The 20,042-nt window shown below is 48.8% G+C and overlaps 1 protein-coding gene across 1 annotated transcript; it reads right to left on the minus strand.

The window, feature by feature from the left end:
- Window positions 1–4,451: 4,451 nt before the first annotated feature.
- Window positions 4,452–5,660, minus strand: SOWAHD (sosondowah ankyrin repeat domain family member D; the record flags this gene model as incomplete). Its single annotated transcript, XM_032228187.1, has 1 exon — window positions 4,452–5,660. A coding segment is annotated over one exon (951 nt), but the record flags the coding sequence as incomplete, so codon positions are not given.
- Between the last annotated feature and the right edge of the window lie 14,382 nt (window positions 5,661–20,042).

The following is a 20,042-nucleotide window of genomic DNA, read 5'->3' on the forward strand; positions in this document are numbered from 1 at the left end:
ATTAAAATGAGTTTGAGGTCTAAAAAATGTTATGCAGCTGATCTGGACAATTTTTAGGAATTCCAACACAAAAAAATTCTCTTGCATCCTTTCTCTTCCGGTGCTTGTTTGTGGAAAGGACAGGATTTCAAAATCCCATGGAATTAATGTCGACAAGCTTTGACATCAGAAGCCAAGGGAATTCAGATGCCTTTCTAGACTGCCTTTTACGTTGGAAAATAACATTTGAAATAATTTTTCCTGACTTTATCCAGGAGGACTCACTGCCCCTCTTACTAATATAGTCCATTTAAAAACGTCTCCGGTTTTTAAAGCAGCCAATGGTATTTTTATACCATTGCTTTTTGCTATTGCTTAACAGCTTAAATTCAGCCCCGCTTCAAGAATTAGCTGGCTCCACCCTGTAGGGAGATCAGATAAAAGGACTATCTAGTTTGGTTTGTTGGTTTCCACAGAGACCTTTGAGCACCTTACAAATAGGAGGAAAGTACAGGTACAGCCTCCTACATGTGTTTCCTGGCAACTGGTTTTGAAAAATATTAGAGACAACCGTTGGTAACTTAAGTTACCTTTAAATTGGTAGATCATGGTAGCAATGTTGCACCTGGTTGAGGGCAAGTTGGTCCTTCTGATCTTACAGGATCTTGGTGACTTGTGAATCCAGGATCCGATCTGGGTCAGTCATTGGGACCAGTGGTTTTGTCTTCCAAGTTTTCAGACTTGTGCCGAAGCCCATCCTTGGAGAACCTGTGTGCTTTGGATTGGATCCTACACCATCCTGGAACACATATATTCACCTGACTTGTGATAACTATTACGTCAGCGTTCCAAATATGATGCAGAATTAAATCAGAGTCCAAGGCAGAGCTATCCTTAAACTTCCAATTTAATAAGACAGACATGTTGGCAACAAACTGGAATCCCAAATCTAAAAGCTTCCTGGGATTCCACCCAGTTGAAAGTTCATGATCTTATCCCCACACGCATAAATCCATCACGTGGTCCAATCTTCTTCGGCCACGCTGGCATCTCCACCCAGCTGGTTCCGGTCAGGTGCAGAGGTGCGGAGACAAAAGATGACCTTGGGCTTCTAGAAAGGAATGACAACAACACATTCCACAATTCTACTCCTTTCTATTCCCCCCTCCCAATTACTACACTAATGAAACAGCATAATGAAATAAGAGTGTGTGGCAATAGCAATAGCAATAGCAGTTAGACTTATATACCGCTTCATAGGGCTTTCAGCCCTCTCTAAGCGGTTTACAGAGTCAGCATATTGCCCCCAACAACAATCCGGGTCCTCATTTTACCCACCTCGGAAGGATGGAAGGCTGAGTCAACCTTGGGCCGGTGAGATTTGAACAGCCGAACTGCAGTCAGCTGAAGTAGCCTGCAGTGCTGCATTTAACCACTGCGCCACCTCGGCTTTGGCAGGCCAAATATCCTAACAAGGAATATAACTACAGGTCTGACATATTGACCATAAAGTCTAAAGCTAGAGGTGTCCCTGGCTACTTTTAAGACTTCAACCTTGCCAACGTTTAAGGCTTGTGGACTTCAACTCTCATGCATGTCTGGCTGGAGAATTATGGGAGTTGAAGTCCACAAGTTGCCACGGTTGGACACCGCTGGTCTAAGCCTTGGGGTAGGAGAAGCAGCAGTCCTGCCCTCTTCAGTGTGTTGGTCCAATCAATAGTAACTGGGGTACCAAAACCCCGAACATCCCTGTAAGCCTCTAGATAAAGCCACTGAAAGGCCATTCATCAGTTCGGGATCAGATATCTGTATGCTGACACCCTCTCAATACCTGAGACATCACCCTGTCAACAAAAGTGTGTATAGTCAAGGCTATGGTTTTCCCAGTGGCAATGTATGGCTGTGAAAGCTGGACCATAAGGAAGGCTGAGTGCCAAAGAATGGAGGCCTTTGAACTCTGGTGCTGGAGAAGACTCCTGCAAGGCGATCCAACCGGTCAGTCCTGGAGGAGATCAACCCTGACTGCTCTTTAGAAGGCCACATCCTGAAGAGGAAACTCAAAAGACTTTGGCCACCCAATGAGAAGGAAGGACTCCCTGGAGGAGAGCCTCATGCTGGGAACGATGGAAGGCAAAAGAAAAAGAAGGGGATGACAGAGAATGAGGTGGCTGGATGGAGTCACCAAAGCAGTCGGCGTGAGCTTAAATGGACTCCAGAGGATGGTAGAATACAGGAAGGCCTGGAGGAAGGTTGTCCATGGGGTTGTGATGGGTCAGACACAACTTCGCAACTAACAACACCCTCTCAATCTTGGGGAGATCAAGAGCTGGTCTATGGAGACTGAGTTAAAAGCTTGAATCCTTGGCCAGATGGCGAAGTTGCTTGGCCAAAGGACGGATTTTTTGAAGGTTCCACCATGAGGCAGACAGGGTCTTTTCCTCATGAATCTCCCACTAGTTACCTTCATGGAGTTTCTACAACAGTTCCATTTTGTTTCTTACTTATTTGTGAATTCCTTCCTGGGACAGAAGCATTTCTGCTTCTCTCTAGACACTGCAACCCTCACAATCCACCAGCTTTGGCAAACATCAGATGACACTCAAAATATGTTTTTTTCCCCCCCTTCTGCCCGCCTATTTCCTGAAGATATGCCTCCCTTCCGGTTAAGAACCTTGTGGTTCTTTCAGTGGCGACAATGTCAACAGAGTCTTGAGTCTCCCTGCCTTGATCCCCACAGCACAGGGGTGAGCACTTCATTGCCCTCCCCCAACCCCCTTCCAACCATGCAGGGCTTGGCACAACTCATAATTCCCTTATCCAAAGCTTTCTCGGTTCACCCAGTTTGGGGGCATACACACGGCACCCATTCTCATCTGCTAAAAGCTTTAAAGACCCTCCTCGCCTATCAAGAGGCGACCCATTCACAGAGATGTAAAACGAAAAGGACAACATTCTGGTTGAAATATCCTTTATTTAAAACAGAGAGATATCCCTGAAGCTCTCAAGAATTCTAGAACCCCCCCACCCCCCAAAAAAACAGGTGAAGGTAAGTTCACGCTGGCTTGGGGGGGGATTCTGGGAGCTGAAGTCCACACAAGTCTTGAAATTGCCAAATTTGGAGATCCCTCTCATTAAAGAGGCCTGCTGCTGAAAAATTTGTCTTTGCAAAGATTGCAACACAACAGCAACAGGAAGGGCTTGGTCTTAACTGAAGTGCACTTCCTTATCTTCTTTCAAAACGCACCAAAAAATATGCCTAAATAGATGCTGAGCATTCCAACTCGTCTTATCTTAAAACCCAAAATCTGTGCGGGTGACTCCAAGCGTTTGACAGTCTCATGAATCAAAATGCACGGCTGATGTTCGCTCGGCCCTGAATTACACCGTGGATAAAACGGGCAAGGTCCGGTTTTGAAAATATTCTTTCTAAAACAATTCGTCTCCTTTAATAATTTAAACAGTGCAATTAAAAGACAAACAGTGGTAGATGCAGGCATTTGGCATTGACTTATCAGAACCAAACTTACAATAACGAGGTTAAAATTGAAATAAAATATAGGATATTAATCTATTACTATCCTCTGTTTTATTCCGATTTTAGCCGCATTATTGTAAGTTGCTACTGATGAGTCAGTACGAAATCCCTGCATCTACCACTGTTTGCATTTTAATTGTACTGTTTAAAGTATTATTTCTGACTCTTTTCCACCCCGTCCTGTCAAAAGAGCAAGCAGCCGGTGTCATATTCTGCTTCCTTAAGCGTTTCAACTCTGATTTTAAAAAGCCAGTTGCTTGCCAAATTGTATTGTCCTGCTGTCAGAAGCAAGTTGGTTCAAAGACTTTTATCCCCAGTGGCCAAAGATGGGCCCTTGTCCACCCTCGCCACAGTTCTTCTGCTGCTCCTTTGGCCTAGCATAATCCGAATATGTTATGCAAAGAAATGCACATATCTTTGCATAATGTGATGCCCTGCATCCTCGCAGGACAAGGTGAGACATTTTCCAGGTGCAGAATTTCAAGGTCTTTTAACGACATGCATTCACAGCCCTTTAGGGCAAGACCTGTGGACTTCAACTCCCAGAATTCACTGGCTGAGGAATTCTGGAAGTTGAAGTCCACGAGTCTTCATGTTGCCGAAGTTGGAGACCTCCCCCCGCCCCGCTTTAGGGAACAAATGCTAAGGACACCACCACCCCCGCCCCGTGACCCGTCAAAAGCACGAACGTCATAAGCGCGCCGACAACACCGCGGCGCTAAAACCGCAATTTCAAAAGCGCGCCGACAACAGCGTGCCGACCGAAGCGCGATTTCATTTAAGGTAAGATTTACAGTTAGGTTTAGGGTTAGGTTGAGGGTTAGGTTGAGGGTTAGGTTGAGGGTTAGGTTGAGGGTTACGTTACAGCGCGCTTCTGTCGATGCGCTTCTGTCGGCGCGCTTTAGGGCTAATTAGTTGCTAATTCGTTGCACGGTTTTGTCACCGCGCTTTAGACACCGCGGTTTAGTCAGGCGCGCTTTTGTTGTGCGCGCATTTGTGGTGGAACCCCCCCGCCCCAGTTTCATTCAGTCTCTTCCTCCCCACATCCACTTCTTTAAGCCAATGTTTGCTAAAACTCGGGAGATAATCTGAACCACCTTACCCCTTCCTCTGCCGTCTTAACAACCTGCCGTTTCTCTAACGGCGCCATGAAGATCAATCCCAGCCATGAACTCAAAAACACAGTGGGAGAAATCTAATGATCTTGGAAGAATGCAACGGCTTGCCTGAAGATGTTCCTGAAATAAGACCCCATGGAAGGGTTCCTTGCAGGCTCAGCATTTTGGTTTTCCGTCCTAAAGGCCCCGATCCAACCCCTTCTTGACGGAGCGCAGTTGTTATTGGTGTTCCCTGCTCCGGGGATGGCCAAGTCGTCTTCGGTTGCTCCCAGGAGTTCCTTCAACTCTCTGGGAGCGTTGGCGTGGAGGTAGTGCCAGGCTTTGCGGCCATTGTGGTCCCTGAGGCTGGTGTTGGCGCCGAAGGCTCCTACTAGGACCTTGATGGTCATCGTGTGACCCTGGAGAGCAGCCAAGTGGAGAGGGGTCAGCCTCCCGCTGGCCGTGAGTACATTGACGTTGGTTGGGTAGCCGTTCCTCTCTGCAAAAGACATCACCTGGATCAAATCTTCGTGACGGCCGTGTTTCGCCAACCAATGGAGGACGGTGAAACCAGTGACAAAGTCTCTCCTGGAAAGCAAGCTGGGCTCCTTGGCTAAGAGGTTGAGGATGCTTTCGGCGTCCCCTTGGGCCACGGTCAACATCCATTCGTGCTCCAAGGGGTCCAGAGCTAAGCACAACTCCTCAGAATTCACCTCCGAGAGTTGATCCTCTCCCCGTTGGGTCTCCGTCGAGACGGACTCTTTGGGGGAAGGTGTAATCCAGGTGGGGCTGGCTTGACTGCTCTGCAGGAGAAGCTCCTTCAACCCTTTCCTCCTGGTGCTGCTCCAAGATATGGAAAGGCGGGATGGGTTCATTTCGGGGGCCAACTTTGCAGAGTTCCTCTTCGCCCAGCTCCTGTTAGTCGATTGACCTCGGAGAAGGCTCAAGGTTTCGGCCCGGTTGATAGGACGAGGGGACTGGGTACCATCTTGCCTTTGTCCCTGGAGGTGGCTTGTTAGGACAGGCCTCGCTCCTCCTCCTCCTCCTCCTCCTCCTCCTCCTCCTCCTCCTCCTCCTCCTCCTCCACCTCCTCCTACTTCATTTTGGTTGTTCTCCTTTTGCTTCTCCATCACGTCCCTTCCTTCAGGGTCCAGCATCTCCTCAAAGTTCCCGGTACTTTCCCTACCTCTATCGTGAAGGCTCAGTCACTGTTGTGTACAGCTGCTTCTTGAAGTCATCATTTTCCTGCTCAGAAGAGGAAGCGAAGGGAGGTCTCTTCTGCTCTCCTCAACGTTGCCTGCGTAGAAAGAGGGAACCAACACGGACCATCAACACTTAGCAAGAGGAACTGATCCCTCGCCGAGAAAGAGACCACGAATAGTCTGGTTATGAGCCTCGGTGGCGCAGTGGTTAGAGTGCAGTACTGCAGGCCACTTCTGCTGACTGCCGTCTCTCTGCAATTTGGCAGTTCAAATCCTACCAGGCTCAAGGCTGACTCAGCCTTCCATCCTTCTGAGGTGGGTAAAATGAGGACTCAGATTGTTTGGGGGACAAGAGGCTGACTCTGTAAACCGCTTAGAGAGGGCTGTAAAAGCACTGTGAAGCGGTATATAAATCTAAGTGCTATTGGGAAGGAAGGAAGGAAAGGAGGGAGGGAGGGAGGGAGGGAGGGAGGGAGGGAGGAAGGAAGGAAGGAAGGAAGGAAGGAAGGAGCGAGCCATGGTGGCACACTAGTTAGAATGCAGAATTGCAGACCAACTCTGCCCATTGCCAGCAGTTCGATCCTGACTGGCTCAAGGTTGACTCAGCCTTCCATCCTTCCAAGGTGGGTAAAATGAGGACCCAGATTGTTGGGGGCAAGAGGCTGACTCTGTAAACCGCTTAGAGGGGGCTGTAAAAGCACTGTGAAGCGGTATATAAGTCTAAGTGCTATTGGGAAGGAAGGAAAGGAGGGAGGGAGGGAGGGAGGGGGGAAGGAAGGAAGGAAGGAAGGAAGGAAGGAAGGAAGGAAGGAAGGAAGGAAGGAAGGAGCCATGGTGGCACACTAGTTAGAATGCAGAATTGCAGACCAACTCTGCCCATTGCCAGCAGTTCGATCCTGACTGGCTCAAGGTTGACTCAGCGTTCCATCCTTCCGAGGTGGGTAAAATGAGGACCCAGATTGTTGGAGGGGCCATAGGCTGACTTTGTAAACCGACAGGGCTGGAAAGCACTGTGAAGCAGTATATAAGTCTAAGTGCTGTTGCTAATAGCAACTTGCAACCGATAAAGTTTCACCATATAACAAGTCCTTTTCTTCATTTGAAACTCCCCAAATTGGGGTCCTTGATGCTTTCTGACCTTTTAAGTGGGGTCCTTGATGCTTCTACAAACTCATAGAGGACCAAGGACCCCACCATTCAACTCGGAGGTATAAATACTCTCTTTTTTAAAAAAATGTATTTTTATTGTTTACATATAAATATATTGAATACAGTGTAATTGTCCTGGCATTTCCACTTGCCGTGAAACAAAGGTTAAAAACAAATAACATATATACTATTTTAAACAGTCCTAGTGTTGTACATTTATTTTTGACCATCATATTCTAGAATGTCAACTTATCTATCATTCTAATACCTACATTCTAAAAAGGTAAAGGTCCCCCTCGCACATATGTGCTAGTCGTTCCCGACTCTAGGGGGTGGTGCTCATCTCCGTTTCAAAGCCGAAGAGCCAGCGGTGTCCGAAGAAGTCTCTGTGGTCATGTGGCTGGCATGACTCAATGCCGAAGGCGCACGGAACGCTGTTACCTTCCCAACAAAGGTGGTCCCTATTTTTCTACTTGCATGTTTTTCAATGTGCTTTCGAATTGCTAGGTAGGCAGAAGCTGGGACAAGTAACAGGAGCTCACTCCATTACTAGGGATTCGAACCGCCGAATTGCTGACCTTTCTGGTCCACAAGCTCGGCGTCTTATCCACTGAGCCACCAGGTCCCCTCCAGCTCTATTCTATTCTTCTTCATCACTCTGCAGGAGCGGATGCTATTTTTGCTGCAATTAACATTGGTGCTTAAACTTATTTTGAATGTTTGAACACTGCCCTTTTTGCCAAGTTTTAAATACATTCCTGAAACCATCATCCTGACTCTTCCTCCTTCCCCTAGAAAAATTCCCTGTCTATCTGAACAGCGTGTTGTCTGGGCACAATAAATTTTGAGTAAAAAATATATAACCATAATCATACTAGTGATCTTAATAAACATATCAGTATTAATCACAAAGTAATAATGCAATTAGAGGGACACAGTGGCTCAGTGGCTAAGACACTGAGCTTGTGGATCAGAAGGTCGGCAGTTCGGCGGTTCGAATCCCCAGTGCCGCGTAATGGAGTGAGCTCCCGTGACTTGTCCCAGCTTCTGCCAACTTAGCAGTTCGAAAGCAGATAAAAATGCAAGTAGAAAAATAGGAACCACCTTTGGTGGGAAGGGAACAGCGTTCCACGCTCTTTCCCTGTTTAGTCATGCCAGCCACATGACCACGGAGACGTCTTCGGACAGCGCTGGCTCTTTGGCTTTGAAATGGAGATGAGCACTGCCCCCTAGAGTCGGGTAGGAGTAGTACATATGTGCAAGGGGAACCTTTACCTAATACAATTAACATTTACTTTTTTCCCCCCTGATGAGTCAACAAAAATATTTCCTCCACCTTACAAATATATCCTGCACATTACCAACCAGGGATGTCCAGTTTTTTTCCCCCCAGCAGTTCTTGCAACAGTTCTCATCACAACAACCCTACAAGGTAGGCTGTTTCCCACGAAATCCCGATTGTAGGACTGGGAAGCAGGAAGCTGCGGGTTGCGGCTGGCTCCGTTCCTAGCTCAACCCTACGGACTTCTACCCAACTCCTGGATGCTTATATCAAACCACAATGAAAAACTACTATCCAGCGTGGTGACTGCGCGCAAAGAGAAAGTGGTTACCTACCTTGGCTAAACTTTCTTCTGAACTCACCTCCGGCTTGATCCGAATTACACTGCCTTCTGTCCCAAAGTTTCTCCTCCTTCCTCTCCCCCCACCCTTTTCTGCAGTTTCTGGATCGTAAATCCCAGGATCGCGCAAAGAACGCGGAACGGGGGCCCTTGCGCGCTCCTGAGCTGGGGATCGCCTGCGTTTCGCCTTTCTCTCCCGGTGGATAGGGAAGGCGGGCTGTTACTCCGGTTGGGGGGGTGGGGGGGGGGGTGAGCGTCCCTCTACCCCGGTTTCTCTACCCCGCCTGGAGCTTACTCCACCCAGCCTCGCCACCTTGCAAATCCGTAGCAGCTGGGAGCTAATCCGAAGGAACCGCTCCCCAGGTCTTGCCTTCCCGTTTTGGGAGCCGGTTTTCTTGCTTCCGCGTCTTGAGCCAGCCTCCCGGGGCAAAGTTTGCTCTCTTGCCCTGCTTCGGAAGGGAGCCAAAAAAAGAAAGAGAGAGGGAGGGAGGGAGGGAGAGAGAGAGAGAGAGAGGAAGAGAGAGAGAGAGAGAGAGGAAGAGAGAGAGAGAGAGAGAGAGAGAGAGAGAGGAAGAGAGAGAGAGAGAGAGAGAGGAAGAGAGAGAGAGAGAGGAAGAGAGAGAGAAGGGGGACTAAAGGACGAACAAGAACGAAAGGAAGAAAAGAGCCCTTTGCTCTCCCCTGAGGGATTTCAGCCGCCGCCTGGCCTGAGGGTGCGCCAACGCCCTCTTGGGAGACGAAGGATCCCACCCACCCAATTCCTCAACCCACCCACCCATCCATTTTTCATCCCCGCGAGGAAAGAAAAGAAGGAGAAAAAAACCCCTCTTCCCCGTTGCCAGGAGCTGGGAAAGGCTGAGGTTGGTGGGCGTGACTGAGCCCCCTCCCCTCGTGGCCCCCATTCACAAGACCACCCCCCCGAACCCCCAGGTAAGCAGTTTGCACAGGTGAGGAGCCCCCTCCCCCGTACAGCCACCACGTGCCTGTCTTCTGATTAGGATTTATTTAACGGTGGGAAAATCAAAGGGACTTCAGAGCTGTAAACCCCGGTCGGTGAGTGGGTGGGTGATGGATACCCCAAGGTGGGCTTGGCAGCCGATGCAAAACCCGAGCGAAAGATTGGCTCGGTACGTTCGGGGACTCGAGTCACGCCAGTGAGGAGTTTTGGGAGCGGCTGCTCCCCGACTCCACCTGTCGGCAAGGTGAGTGAATTGTTGTCCTTGGGGAAAAAAATAAGATGCGTTGATAGCTAAAGAGATTTCCCCCCCCCCCCCCACACTCCTGGAGTGGGACTCCCGTGGACTATCGATATCCAAGCAGTTTTCGCGGCAACAATATGAACATATTATCACTATTATTTCTTAGTCAAGTGTTTTGATTATATATAAGATACAAATATAGAAAGAAAAGGAAAAATAATGAGAAAAGGATAAAGGGGAGGATAAGGGGAGAAGAGGGGAGGAGGAGGAGAAGGAGGAGAAGAAGAGGAGGAGGAGGAGGAGGAGGATGAGAGGAGAGGAGGAGGCGAGAAGGAGAGGAGAAGAAGAAGACTAGAAGGAGGAGGAGAGGAGGAGGAGGAGGAGAGGAGGAGGAGAAGGAGGAGGACGAGAGGAGAGGAGAAGAAGAAGGAGAAGACTAGAAGGAGGAGGAGAGGAGGAGGAGGAGAAGAGGAGAAGGAGGAGGATGAGAGGAAAGGAGGAGGAGAGAAGGAGAGGAGAAGAAGACTAGAAGGAGGAGAGGAGGAGGAGGAGAGGAGGAGGAGAAGGAGGAGGACGAGAGGAGAGGAGAAGGAGAAGACTAGAAGGAGGAGGAGAGGAGGAGGAGGAGAAGAGGAGGAGAAGGAGGAGGACGAGAGGAGAGGAGAAGAAGAAGGAGAAGACTAGAAGGAGGAGGAGAGGAGGAGAAGAGGAGAAGGAGGAGGATGAGAGGAGAGGAGGAGGAGAGAAGGAGAGGAGAAGAAGAAGACTAGAAGGAGGAGGAGAGGAGGAGGAGGAGGAGAGGAGGAGGAGAAGGAGGAGGACGAGAGGAGAGGAGAAGAAGAAGGAGAAGACTAGAAGGAGGAGGAGAGGAGGAGGAGAGGAGAAGGAGGAGGATGAGAGGAGAGGAGGAGGAGAGAAGGAGAGGAGAAGAAGAAGACTAGAAGGAGGAGGAGAGGAGGAGGAGGAGGAGAGGAGGAGGAGAAGGAGGAGGACGAGAGGAGAGGAGAAGAAGAAGGAGAAGACTAGAAGGAGGAGGAGAGGAGGAGGAGGAGAAGAGGAGGAGAAGGAGGAGGACGAGAGGAGAGGAGAAGAAGAAGGAGAAGACTAGAAGGAGGAGGAGAGGAGGAGAAGAGGAGAAGGAGGAGGATGAGAGGAGAGGAGGAGGAGAGAAGGAGAGGAGAAGAAGAAGACTAGAAGGAGGAGGAGAGGAGGAGGAGGAGGAGAGGAGGAGGAGAAGGAGGAGGACGAGAGGAGAGGAGAAGAAGAAGGAGAAGACTAGAAGGAGGAGGAGAGGAGGAGGAGAGGAGGAGGAGAAGGAGGAGGACGAGAGGAGAGGAGAAGAAGAAGGAGAAGACTAGAAGGAGGAGGAGAGGAGGAGAAGAGGAGAAGGAGGAGGATGAGAGGAGAGGAGGAGGAGAGAAGGAGAGGAGAAGAAGAAGACTAGAAGGAGGAGGAGAGGAGGAGGAGGAGGAGAGGAGGAGGAGAAGGAGGAGGACGAGAGGAGAGGAGAAGAAGAAGGAGAAGACTAGAAGGAGAAGGAGAGGAGGAGGAGGAGGAGGAGAGGAGGAGGAGAAGGAGGAGGACGAGAGGAGAGGAGAAGAAGAAGGAGAAGACTAGAAGGAGAAGGAGAGGAGGAGGAGGAGGAGAGGAGGAGGAGAAGGAGGAGGACGAGAGGAGAGGAGAAGAAGAAGGAGAAGACTAGAAGGAGGAGGAGAGGAGGAGGAGGAGAAGAGGAGGAGAAGGAGGAGGACGAGAGGAGAGGAGGAGAAGAAGAAGGAGAAGACTAGAAGGAGGAGGAGAGGAGGAGGAGAAGAGGAGAAGGAGGAGGATGAGAGGAGAGGAGGAGGAGAGAAGGAGGAGGAGAAGGAGGAGAAGAGGAGGAGCAGGAGGAGGACGAGAGGAGAGGAGGAGAAGAAGAAGGAGAAGACTAGAAGGAGGAGGAGAGGAGGAGGAGAAGGAGGAGGACGAGAGGAGAGGAGAAGAAGAAGGAGAAGACTAGAAGGAGGAGGAGAGGAGGAGGAGAGGAGGAGGAGAAGGAGGAGGACGAGAGGAGAGGAGAAGAAGAAGGAGAAGACTAGAAGGAGGAGGAGAGGAGGAGGAGGAGAAGAGGAGAAGGAGGAGGATGAGAGGAGAGGAGGAGGAGAGAAGGAGAGGAGAAGAAGAAGACTAGAAGGAGGAGGAGAGGAGGAGGAGGAGGAGAGGAGGAGGAGAAGGAGGAGGACGAGAGGAGAGGAGAAGAAGAAGGAGAAGACTAGAAGGAGGAGGAGAGGAGGAGGAGGAGAAGAGGAGGAGGAGAAGAGGAGGAGAAGGAGGAGGACGAGAGGAGAGGAGGAGGAGAGAAGGAGAGGAGAAGAAGAAGGAGAAGACTAGAAGGAGGAGGAGAAGAGGAGGAGAAGGAGGAGGACGAGAGGAGAGGAGAGAAGGAGAAGAGAAGAAGAAGAAGACTAGAAGGAGGAGGAGAAGAGGAGGAGAAGGAGAAGGAGGAGGACGAGAGGAGAGGAGGAGGAGAGAAGGAGAAGAGAAGAAGGAGAAGACTAGAAGGAGGAGGAGAAGAGGAGGAGGAGAAGAGTAGTAGTAGTAGTAGTAGTAGTAGTAGTAGTAGTAGCAGTAGCAGCAGCAGCAACAGCAGCAGCAGCAGCAGTAGTAATTTTCATTCCTTTTGGGGCAGTAGAATAAGGCAATATAAAATAATAGGAAACATTACTATTATTTCTAGAAGGCTTTTACATCTTCGCAGATGGGCCAACAATTGTGTTGTTTCTTAGTAGTCTGCCACCGAAGTAGCAGCTTGATAGATTTCTGCTCGGCTTCTGGGATCTGCCAAGGTCAGCTGCATGCTGCTCCTTAGATGCTTGAACAGCATTCTGGACTCTAGTAAAGTAATAGCATTGATAGTTATGAACAACTGTATTCTCAAAAAGTCATATATATATATTAATTGTTATTCTCCTGCCAAGACTTTATGGCTGCCGTGTAGGATGAGTAGCTCAGCCTCCAAGAGAGGAGCTTGCTTAAGATCACTCAGGGACTTTCCAATGGAATGAGATTGATGTTCTTGGAAGGATATATTGGTCTTGGGGCTATTGGATATAAAAAATAATGGGTCAGAAAGACCCTTGAAGTTGGCTTCCTCTGCAGCAGCCGTCACCAACTGGTGGTCCGAGAAAATGTTGGTGGTCTGCAGAGAAGTTATTTGCATTTTTATATTGCACTGATGAAAGAAATGTCCTTCTGGGTTCGGCTCCAAGTGGGGAAAAAGACACTGGAGACATGGAGGCTGCTTGGAAAGATGGTTTCAATGGTGGACAGGACCACATGGCTTGAGCCCTGAACAGAAAAGGGGATCACAGGCTTCAATGTAGGTGGGGAAGAAGAGAAGGGCTGAGGGAGGGGCTTGCTAGGCTTTTTATAACCTGTTCAGTCCCACCTCTCTGTTTCCTGTTCCTGTGTAAGTAATGTATTCTGATTGGTTGTCAGACTCCCATAGGGTCCTGCAGGGGCAACTCTCTGGGCTGTGTTTTGAATCCAGGTTTGGTTGAGTTCTCAGATGCCATGTGGTCAGTTGGGGCCAATATTATCCTGCTTTCCTGTAGCTGAAGTGGAGAAGTCTTTATTATGTAAAGTGGACTAGCTTGGCCTTCTTAATGGCCCATTAACAAAGTGGGGATGGGCAGGAAGCTACAGGCAGCTATTCTGTCTTTTAAAACACGTTTCTTTCTTTTCACATCCAGAGAAATATTCTGCCTTTTCAATATTTCCTAGGATATTTCATTTTTCTGGGAGAGGGCTGGGTGATAACTTCCTACAGCACTAAATCAGGGGTCCTCAAACTATACCCCTGGGCGGGATATGTGCAATGAATATTTGTGTTGCTGCAGAGAGTCTCCCCCTTTGTGGTCTTTTTGTGCGGGTCAGAGTGGGGGGGGGCAGAAATTCCGACTTGGGGTCTGCTTCAGCCTCCTGGTGCGGGACTTTGGGTGAAGGCTGGAGGGAAGTGCCGCTGGGGGTGAAGAGCCGGAGGGCCTTGTTCCAGAGGGGTTGTATCATGGCTTGGAACTGGCTAACCATCTCAGCCTGCTGAGCCTCCAGTACCTGGCCTTACACTCCCGCAGGTCTTCCCTCTGCTTGGAAAGCCTATGCTCGTAGTCCTCAGTGAGGTGCTTCTGCTGAGCCTCCTTCTCGGTCAGATCCAATTTGAACTGAGCCAGCTCTTTTGCCAACTCTTTCTCCTGGTGGCTGCTTAACTCCAGAAACTGCTTCCTGTTGGGGCCCTAGGGAGCCTGGGTGGGCAGGCGAGGAGTGGCTGGGAGGGGAGGGGTGAGGCTGGTGAGGCACCCCTCAACTTGAGTGACATCGGTTTAGCCATGCCCACCCAATCACATGACCACCTTTGCTACACCCACCCAGCCAGTCATTAGGCGGACCATATTAGTGGTCTGCGGGATTTAAAATTATGAATTTAGTGGTTCCTGAAGTCCGAAAGGTTGGGGATCCCTGGTTTCCAGAAGTGGGTTCCTACCAGTTCGCACCTATTCGGTAGAACCGGCTTGTCAAATCTACCAAACCGGTTAGAAGAGGTTCCACCAGTGGACCCGGAAAGCAGGCCACACCTACAGAAGAGGTTCCAAATTTTTTTGAAACCCACCACTGGTCCTTGGAGATGATTGTTCTACACTATCATGCTCATATTTATAAAACTCAGTGCCTCTGTGAAAGGTAAGGATGACTACTGCGTTTGTGGTGCAATCAGAACATTGCGTGTGTTGAAGTTGTTTTAACGCAAACCAAAGATGCCTTTTAAAAAACAAGTTTACATCCTATTCTTATGCATGCCAGTGCTGTGTGTGAGATAATTTAAGGTGATTCTGACAGGTGTCGTCGGCATCTTCATATCCGGTCACATGGGCGGCAAGCCACTCCCATCCGGTCACATGGGCGGCAAGCCACTCCCACAAAGGAGGCCACACCCACAGAGTAGGTTCGAACAATTTTTGAAACCCACCACTGCTGGTCTCCATCTCAACCAACCAGCTCCTTGCAAGATTGAACTCACCAATGAAAGAACGAAAAATGTCTCAGAGGCGGCTTCTTCTGGTCCTTCCAACACACATCAAGTGACTTTACAAGGACAATTATCTGGATTTTTCAACTTGGGTTCCAAGACCAGAAGATAAACTAGAAAGATGGGACATTGTCCTTGAACGAGACTGGAGCAAAGGTTTCCTGACCACTCCCTGATGCAGCCAGATGTCCCTGGACAGCTGTTGATGCCCAGTCTTGCGTGAGTAAAACGGAGGAAACAGCAGCCGGAGTCACAATTTATTGTGGTTTGTGTTTGTGGCTGCGGCTGCGGCAATTCGCTCAAGCAGCGAGGACAAGGAAGCTCGTAAAACGTGGCAAAATTCCCTTAGTAGATGTCTCACTTAGCCACGGAAATTTGGGGGCCCCATTGTGGCCGTAAGGCGAGGACGGCCTGGTATTCATCTGGAATCCTACATTTCTGCAGCCGAGTCTTTTCACGCACCAATTCACATCTTCAAAGGCAGCGCCCGTATATATATATATTTTCCCCCCATCTGTCAATTTCATATACGCTTCCTGGAATACATTTCTGGATAATTACAAGGAATGGAGTCATTTCCCCTGAAATTTATAATTAGTTAATCATTAGCCAGAGCTTCTGGGCTTCACAGGAGAAAACTCCCCCTGCTAAAAATACTAATTGGGGAGGGAGGGGAGGAAGGGAAAAATAGAAACAATTGGTCCCCTCTTTCCAGAATGCTTTTATGCCGAGGAGATGCTCATTTCGGGATTCCTTCACTCTTGAGGGATAGAATAAGCCACGTTTGGCTGGATTCACACACCGTACTAAGCCACAAGTCACAAGGACGAGGCTCACAGCTTTCACCAGCGCAATGCAGTGCCTGAGATACGAACCCAACAATGTGTACACACACAAAGTAAAAAAACGATGATGCTGAATTGTCTGTTTTTCGGTAGGCTCCATCCCTCCACAGTGCTCTCTAGCGGCCGAGCCAATTCACTCAAGAAAAAAGATTTCCGTTGTGGCAAGGTGTGAAAAATAATTTGACAAACACACCAAAAGGGATGGGAAGAGGGGCAGCTGCAATCTCTTCTGCTAGCATCCTCATTTCACTCATCGGGGCATAAATTATTGCTTGTAGATCTCTAAAAGCTGCCTCAAAGCTGTATTTGAAGACCTTCTGGGGCTACTAGAAATGAAACCAGTGCCAAAGAGAAGAAGAAGAAAGAGAGAAATTAACAAGGCAAGCCACTTACGTATAAACCAGTGGTGGGTTTCAAAAAAAAAAAATCGAACCTACTCTGTGGGTGTGGCCTCCTTTGTGGGAGTGGCTTGCCGGCCATGTCACCTGGTGGGAGTGGCTTGTGGCCATGTGATCTCTCTCTCTCTCTCTTTCCTTCCTTTTGTCTCTCTGTCCCTTTTTCCTTTTTTTCTTTCATCTCTCTCTCACTTTTTCTTTCTTTCTTTCTTTCTTTCTTTCTTTCTTCCTTCCTTCCTTCCTTCCTTTCTTTCTGCTTTCTCTCTCTGTGTGAGTGTGTGTGTGTGTGTGAATGGTGGGTTTCAAAAAAGTTTGGAACACCTTCTGTAGGTGTCGCCTGCTTTCCGGGTCCACTGTTGGAACCTCTTCTAACTGGTTCGGTAGATTTGACGAACCGGTTCCACCAAACTGGTGCAAACTGGTAGGAACCCACCTCTGGTATAAACAGACAGCAAGCCCCAGTCCCTTCTAACACTGATGATGTTACCTAGTTGGGTATTGAGATGTCTGCAAGGAAAGGGCACCAAGCTCAGAGGGCACCAAGGAACCCACAGGCCTTCTCCTCCTGCTCTTCCTTCTCCCTCGTCCCTCCTTCTCTTCCTGTCCCCTCCTCCCCCCTTCTAGCACTGATGATGTTACTTAGTTAGGTAATGAAACGTATTCAAGGAAAATAACCAAGCTCAGAGAACACCAAGGACCTCAAAGGCCTTCGCCTCCTATTCTTCCTTCTCCCCCCACTTCCTCTACACATTTTCCTCCTAGCACTGATTATGTTACCTAGTTGGGTAGTGAAACATCTGCAAGAAAACAAGCCAAGTTTCTAGAGCAGCAAGGAGAAACCCCATAGCCGTTGTCCTCTTCTTCCTCCTGCTTCCTCCCTCTTCCTCCTCCTCCCCTCCACAAACCCATCTCTCTTTTACCATTGATGACATAGCCTTGTTGGGTCACGAAACGTCTGCAAGAAAACAAGCTCAGAGAGCATTAAGGACCTCACAGGAAAAAAGTCCATCTCAATTCCGGGTACCAGCTAAGCAATATTTTGGGTCTGCACCAGTGGTGGGTTTCAAAAATTGTTCGAACCTACTCTGTGGGTGGGGCTTCCTTTGTGGGAGTGGCTTGCTGCCCATGTGACCGGATGGGAGTGGCTTGCCGCCCATGTGATTGGATATGAAGATGCTGACGACACTTGTCAGAACCACCTTAAATTACCTCCCACACAGCACTGGCATGCATAAGAATATGATGTAAACTTGTTTTTTAAAAGGCATCTTTGGTTTGCGTTAAAACAACTTCAACACACACAATGTTCTGATTGCACCACAAACGCAGTAGTCATCCTTACCTTTCACAGAAGCACTGAGTTTTATAAATATGAGCATGATAGTGTAGAATAATCATATCCAAGGACCAGTGGTGGGTTTCAAAAAAGTTTGGAACCTCTTCTGTAGGTGTGGCCTGCTTTCCGGGTCCACTGGTGGAACCTCTTCTAACTGGTTCGGTAGATTTGACGAACCGGTTCTAACGAATAGGTGCAAACTGGTAGGAACCCACCTCTGGTCTGCACACACCCTTTAAGTCAAAACGTACTATCACGAACAGTCACATGTGTTCTCCCAGCTTACACACCCACGGCCCATCTTGTGCAAAGCTCTAACAATGCCCCAGGCATTCCTCCGAACCGAAAGCGGTTGCAATTTTGAATATGCATCAAACACCTCCGAACCCGATGTTTCTGGTTGCTTCCTAAATGCCGTGTTAACATAAATCCAAGAATTTGGGTTCCTGTAGAAACACAAGCATCTCCAGGCCGAGGGACTTATGAAAATAGATGCTGATGAGAGCTGGCAGGTGTGAAATGATGCTGGAAGCCTCACCGTGGCTCTCTAGCTGTTTTGGTATTAACCGTCTATTAAAAATAGCCACATATTGGCTAATTTATAACTTCTGTTGATTACATTGGCGCATTTATAATTATGAACCATCTTTATGTTTAATTCGTACATAGCAGCGAGTTTTCTTCGTCTGATTTCTACCTCTTGCCTCTAACCACTCATAAAATATGGACCCGGATATCTACGAGACCGTCTTCTGCCACATACCTCCCAGCGTCCGATAAGATCTCACAGGATGGGCCTTCTCCGGGTGCCGTCGACTAGACAATGTCGCCTGGCGGCTCCTCAGGGGAGGGCCTTCTCTGTAGCTGCCCCAGCCCTATGGAACGATCTACCCCCAGAGATCTGGGGTTCCACCACAAATGTGCGCACAACAAAAGCACGCCTGACTAAACCGCGGTGTCTAAAGCGCAGTGACAAAACCGCGCGACGAATGAGCGACTAATTAGCCCTAAAGCGCGCCGACAAAAGCGCGCCGACAGAAGCGCGCTGTAACGTAGCCCTCAACCTAACCCTCAACCTAACCCTCAACCTAACCCTAAACCCTAACCCTAAACCTAACCCTAAACCTAACCCTCAACCTAACCCTAAACCTAACCCTCAACCTAACCCTAACCCTAACCCTAAACCCTAACCCTAACCCTAACCCTAACCCTAACCCTAACCCTAACCTAACCCTAACCCTAACCCTAACCTAACCCTAAACCTAACCCTAAACCTAACCCTAAACCTAACCCTAAACCTAACTGTAAATCTTACCTTAAATGAAATCGCGCTTCTGTCGGTGCGCTGTTGTCGGTGCGCTGTTGTTGGCGCGCTTTTGAAATCGTGGTTTTAGCGCCGCGGTGTTGTCAGCGCGCTTATGGCGTTCGCGCTTTTGACGGGTCACGGAGATCTGGAGATCTCTCGGCCTTCCGAAAGTCTACTAAGACCTGGCTAATCCGGCAGGTCCAGCCCCACTAAGGTCCAGTCCCACTAAGATTGAGTGCATGATGTGTCTTTTAACTTGCTTTCCCTCTCTATTTTAATTTTTTTTTCTTAGTATTCTTTTTAGAGCTGTTTTTATGTAAGCCGCCCAGAGTCCTTTGGGTTTGGGCGGCATATAAATTCATTAAACTTTGAACTTTGAAATATATTCCATAAAAATATGGAATATTCTCTGTTTTCTTTGTCTTTCATTTTTAAAGTCAGCCTGTCCATCTTGGCATTTCCCTCCAGCCTTCACCCAAAGCCCCGCACCAGGAGGATGAAGCAGACTCCAAGTTGGCATTTCTGCCCCCCCCTCTGACCTGCACAAAAAGACCCCCGAAGGGGGAGACCAAAGGTCCCTTTTTTGTTTTAATTTTCAGGAGGCAACTGGGATTTTCTTGCCTTTTTCTTTGGAGATCTTTCGCTTCCCATCCCAAAGGATGCCAATGACCAGCTCTGTCTGCCAGGAGCCTCCGTCCTTCCATTCCATCCAAGTCAGAGCTAATGAAGCTTCTTGGAGAAGAAGCGAAACCTCTTCAAAAGATTTTTTTTTTTAAAGAAAACCCAGAAAGTCCAGTTGCTTCTCGGGGAAGGAGGGGAAAAAAAGCACCTTTAGGAGACCCATCCTATGGGATCCTATTCAAATAAAATAAAATGTTTGAATTAAAAAGCAACGTGGCCTGATGCTCCAAAGGCTTCTTGGGGGGATCGACCCAGCTTTCTTTCCCACCGGGGAGGCTCCGCTTGGAGGGCACAGCAGCACCGGGGAAACCGTATCCATTGCATCCACCCGGGCTGGCGGGGCAGGGAGAAAGGAGGAGCCCCTTCCCCTCTCCCCCAGGCAAGCAGCCTCTGTGGCCCCAGCCGCCTTCTCGCTTCGGGGAGGAGAAGCGAAACCTCTTCAAAGGGGGACAAAAAACCCCCAGAAAGTCCAGGTGCCTTTTGAAAAAATAAAAATAAAATAAAAATAAAAGCACCTTTGGAACAAGCACGACCTGGAGGAGAATCTCTACGGTTCCACCACAAAACCGCGGTAGACTAAAGCGCGTGTGACTAAAGCGCGGTGACAAAACCGCACCGTCAAAACCGCGCGACA

The sequence above is a fragment of the Thamnophis elegans genome, chromosome 12 (assembly GCF_009769535.1).
Source record: "Thamnophis elegans isolate rThaEle1 chromosome 12, rThaEle1.pri, whole genome shotgun sequence".
NCBI classification, from domain to species: domain Eukaryota; kingdom Metazoa; phylum Chordata; class Lepidosauria; order Squamata; family Colubridae; genus Thamnophis; species Thamnophis elegans.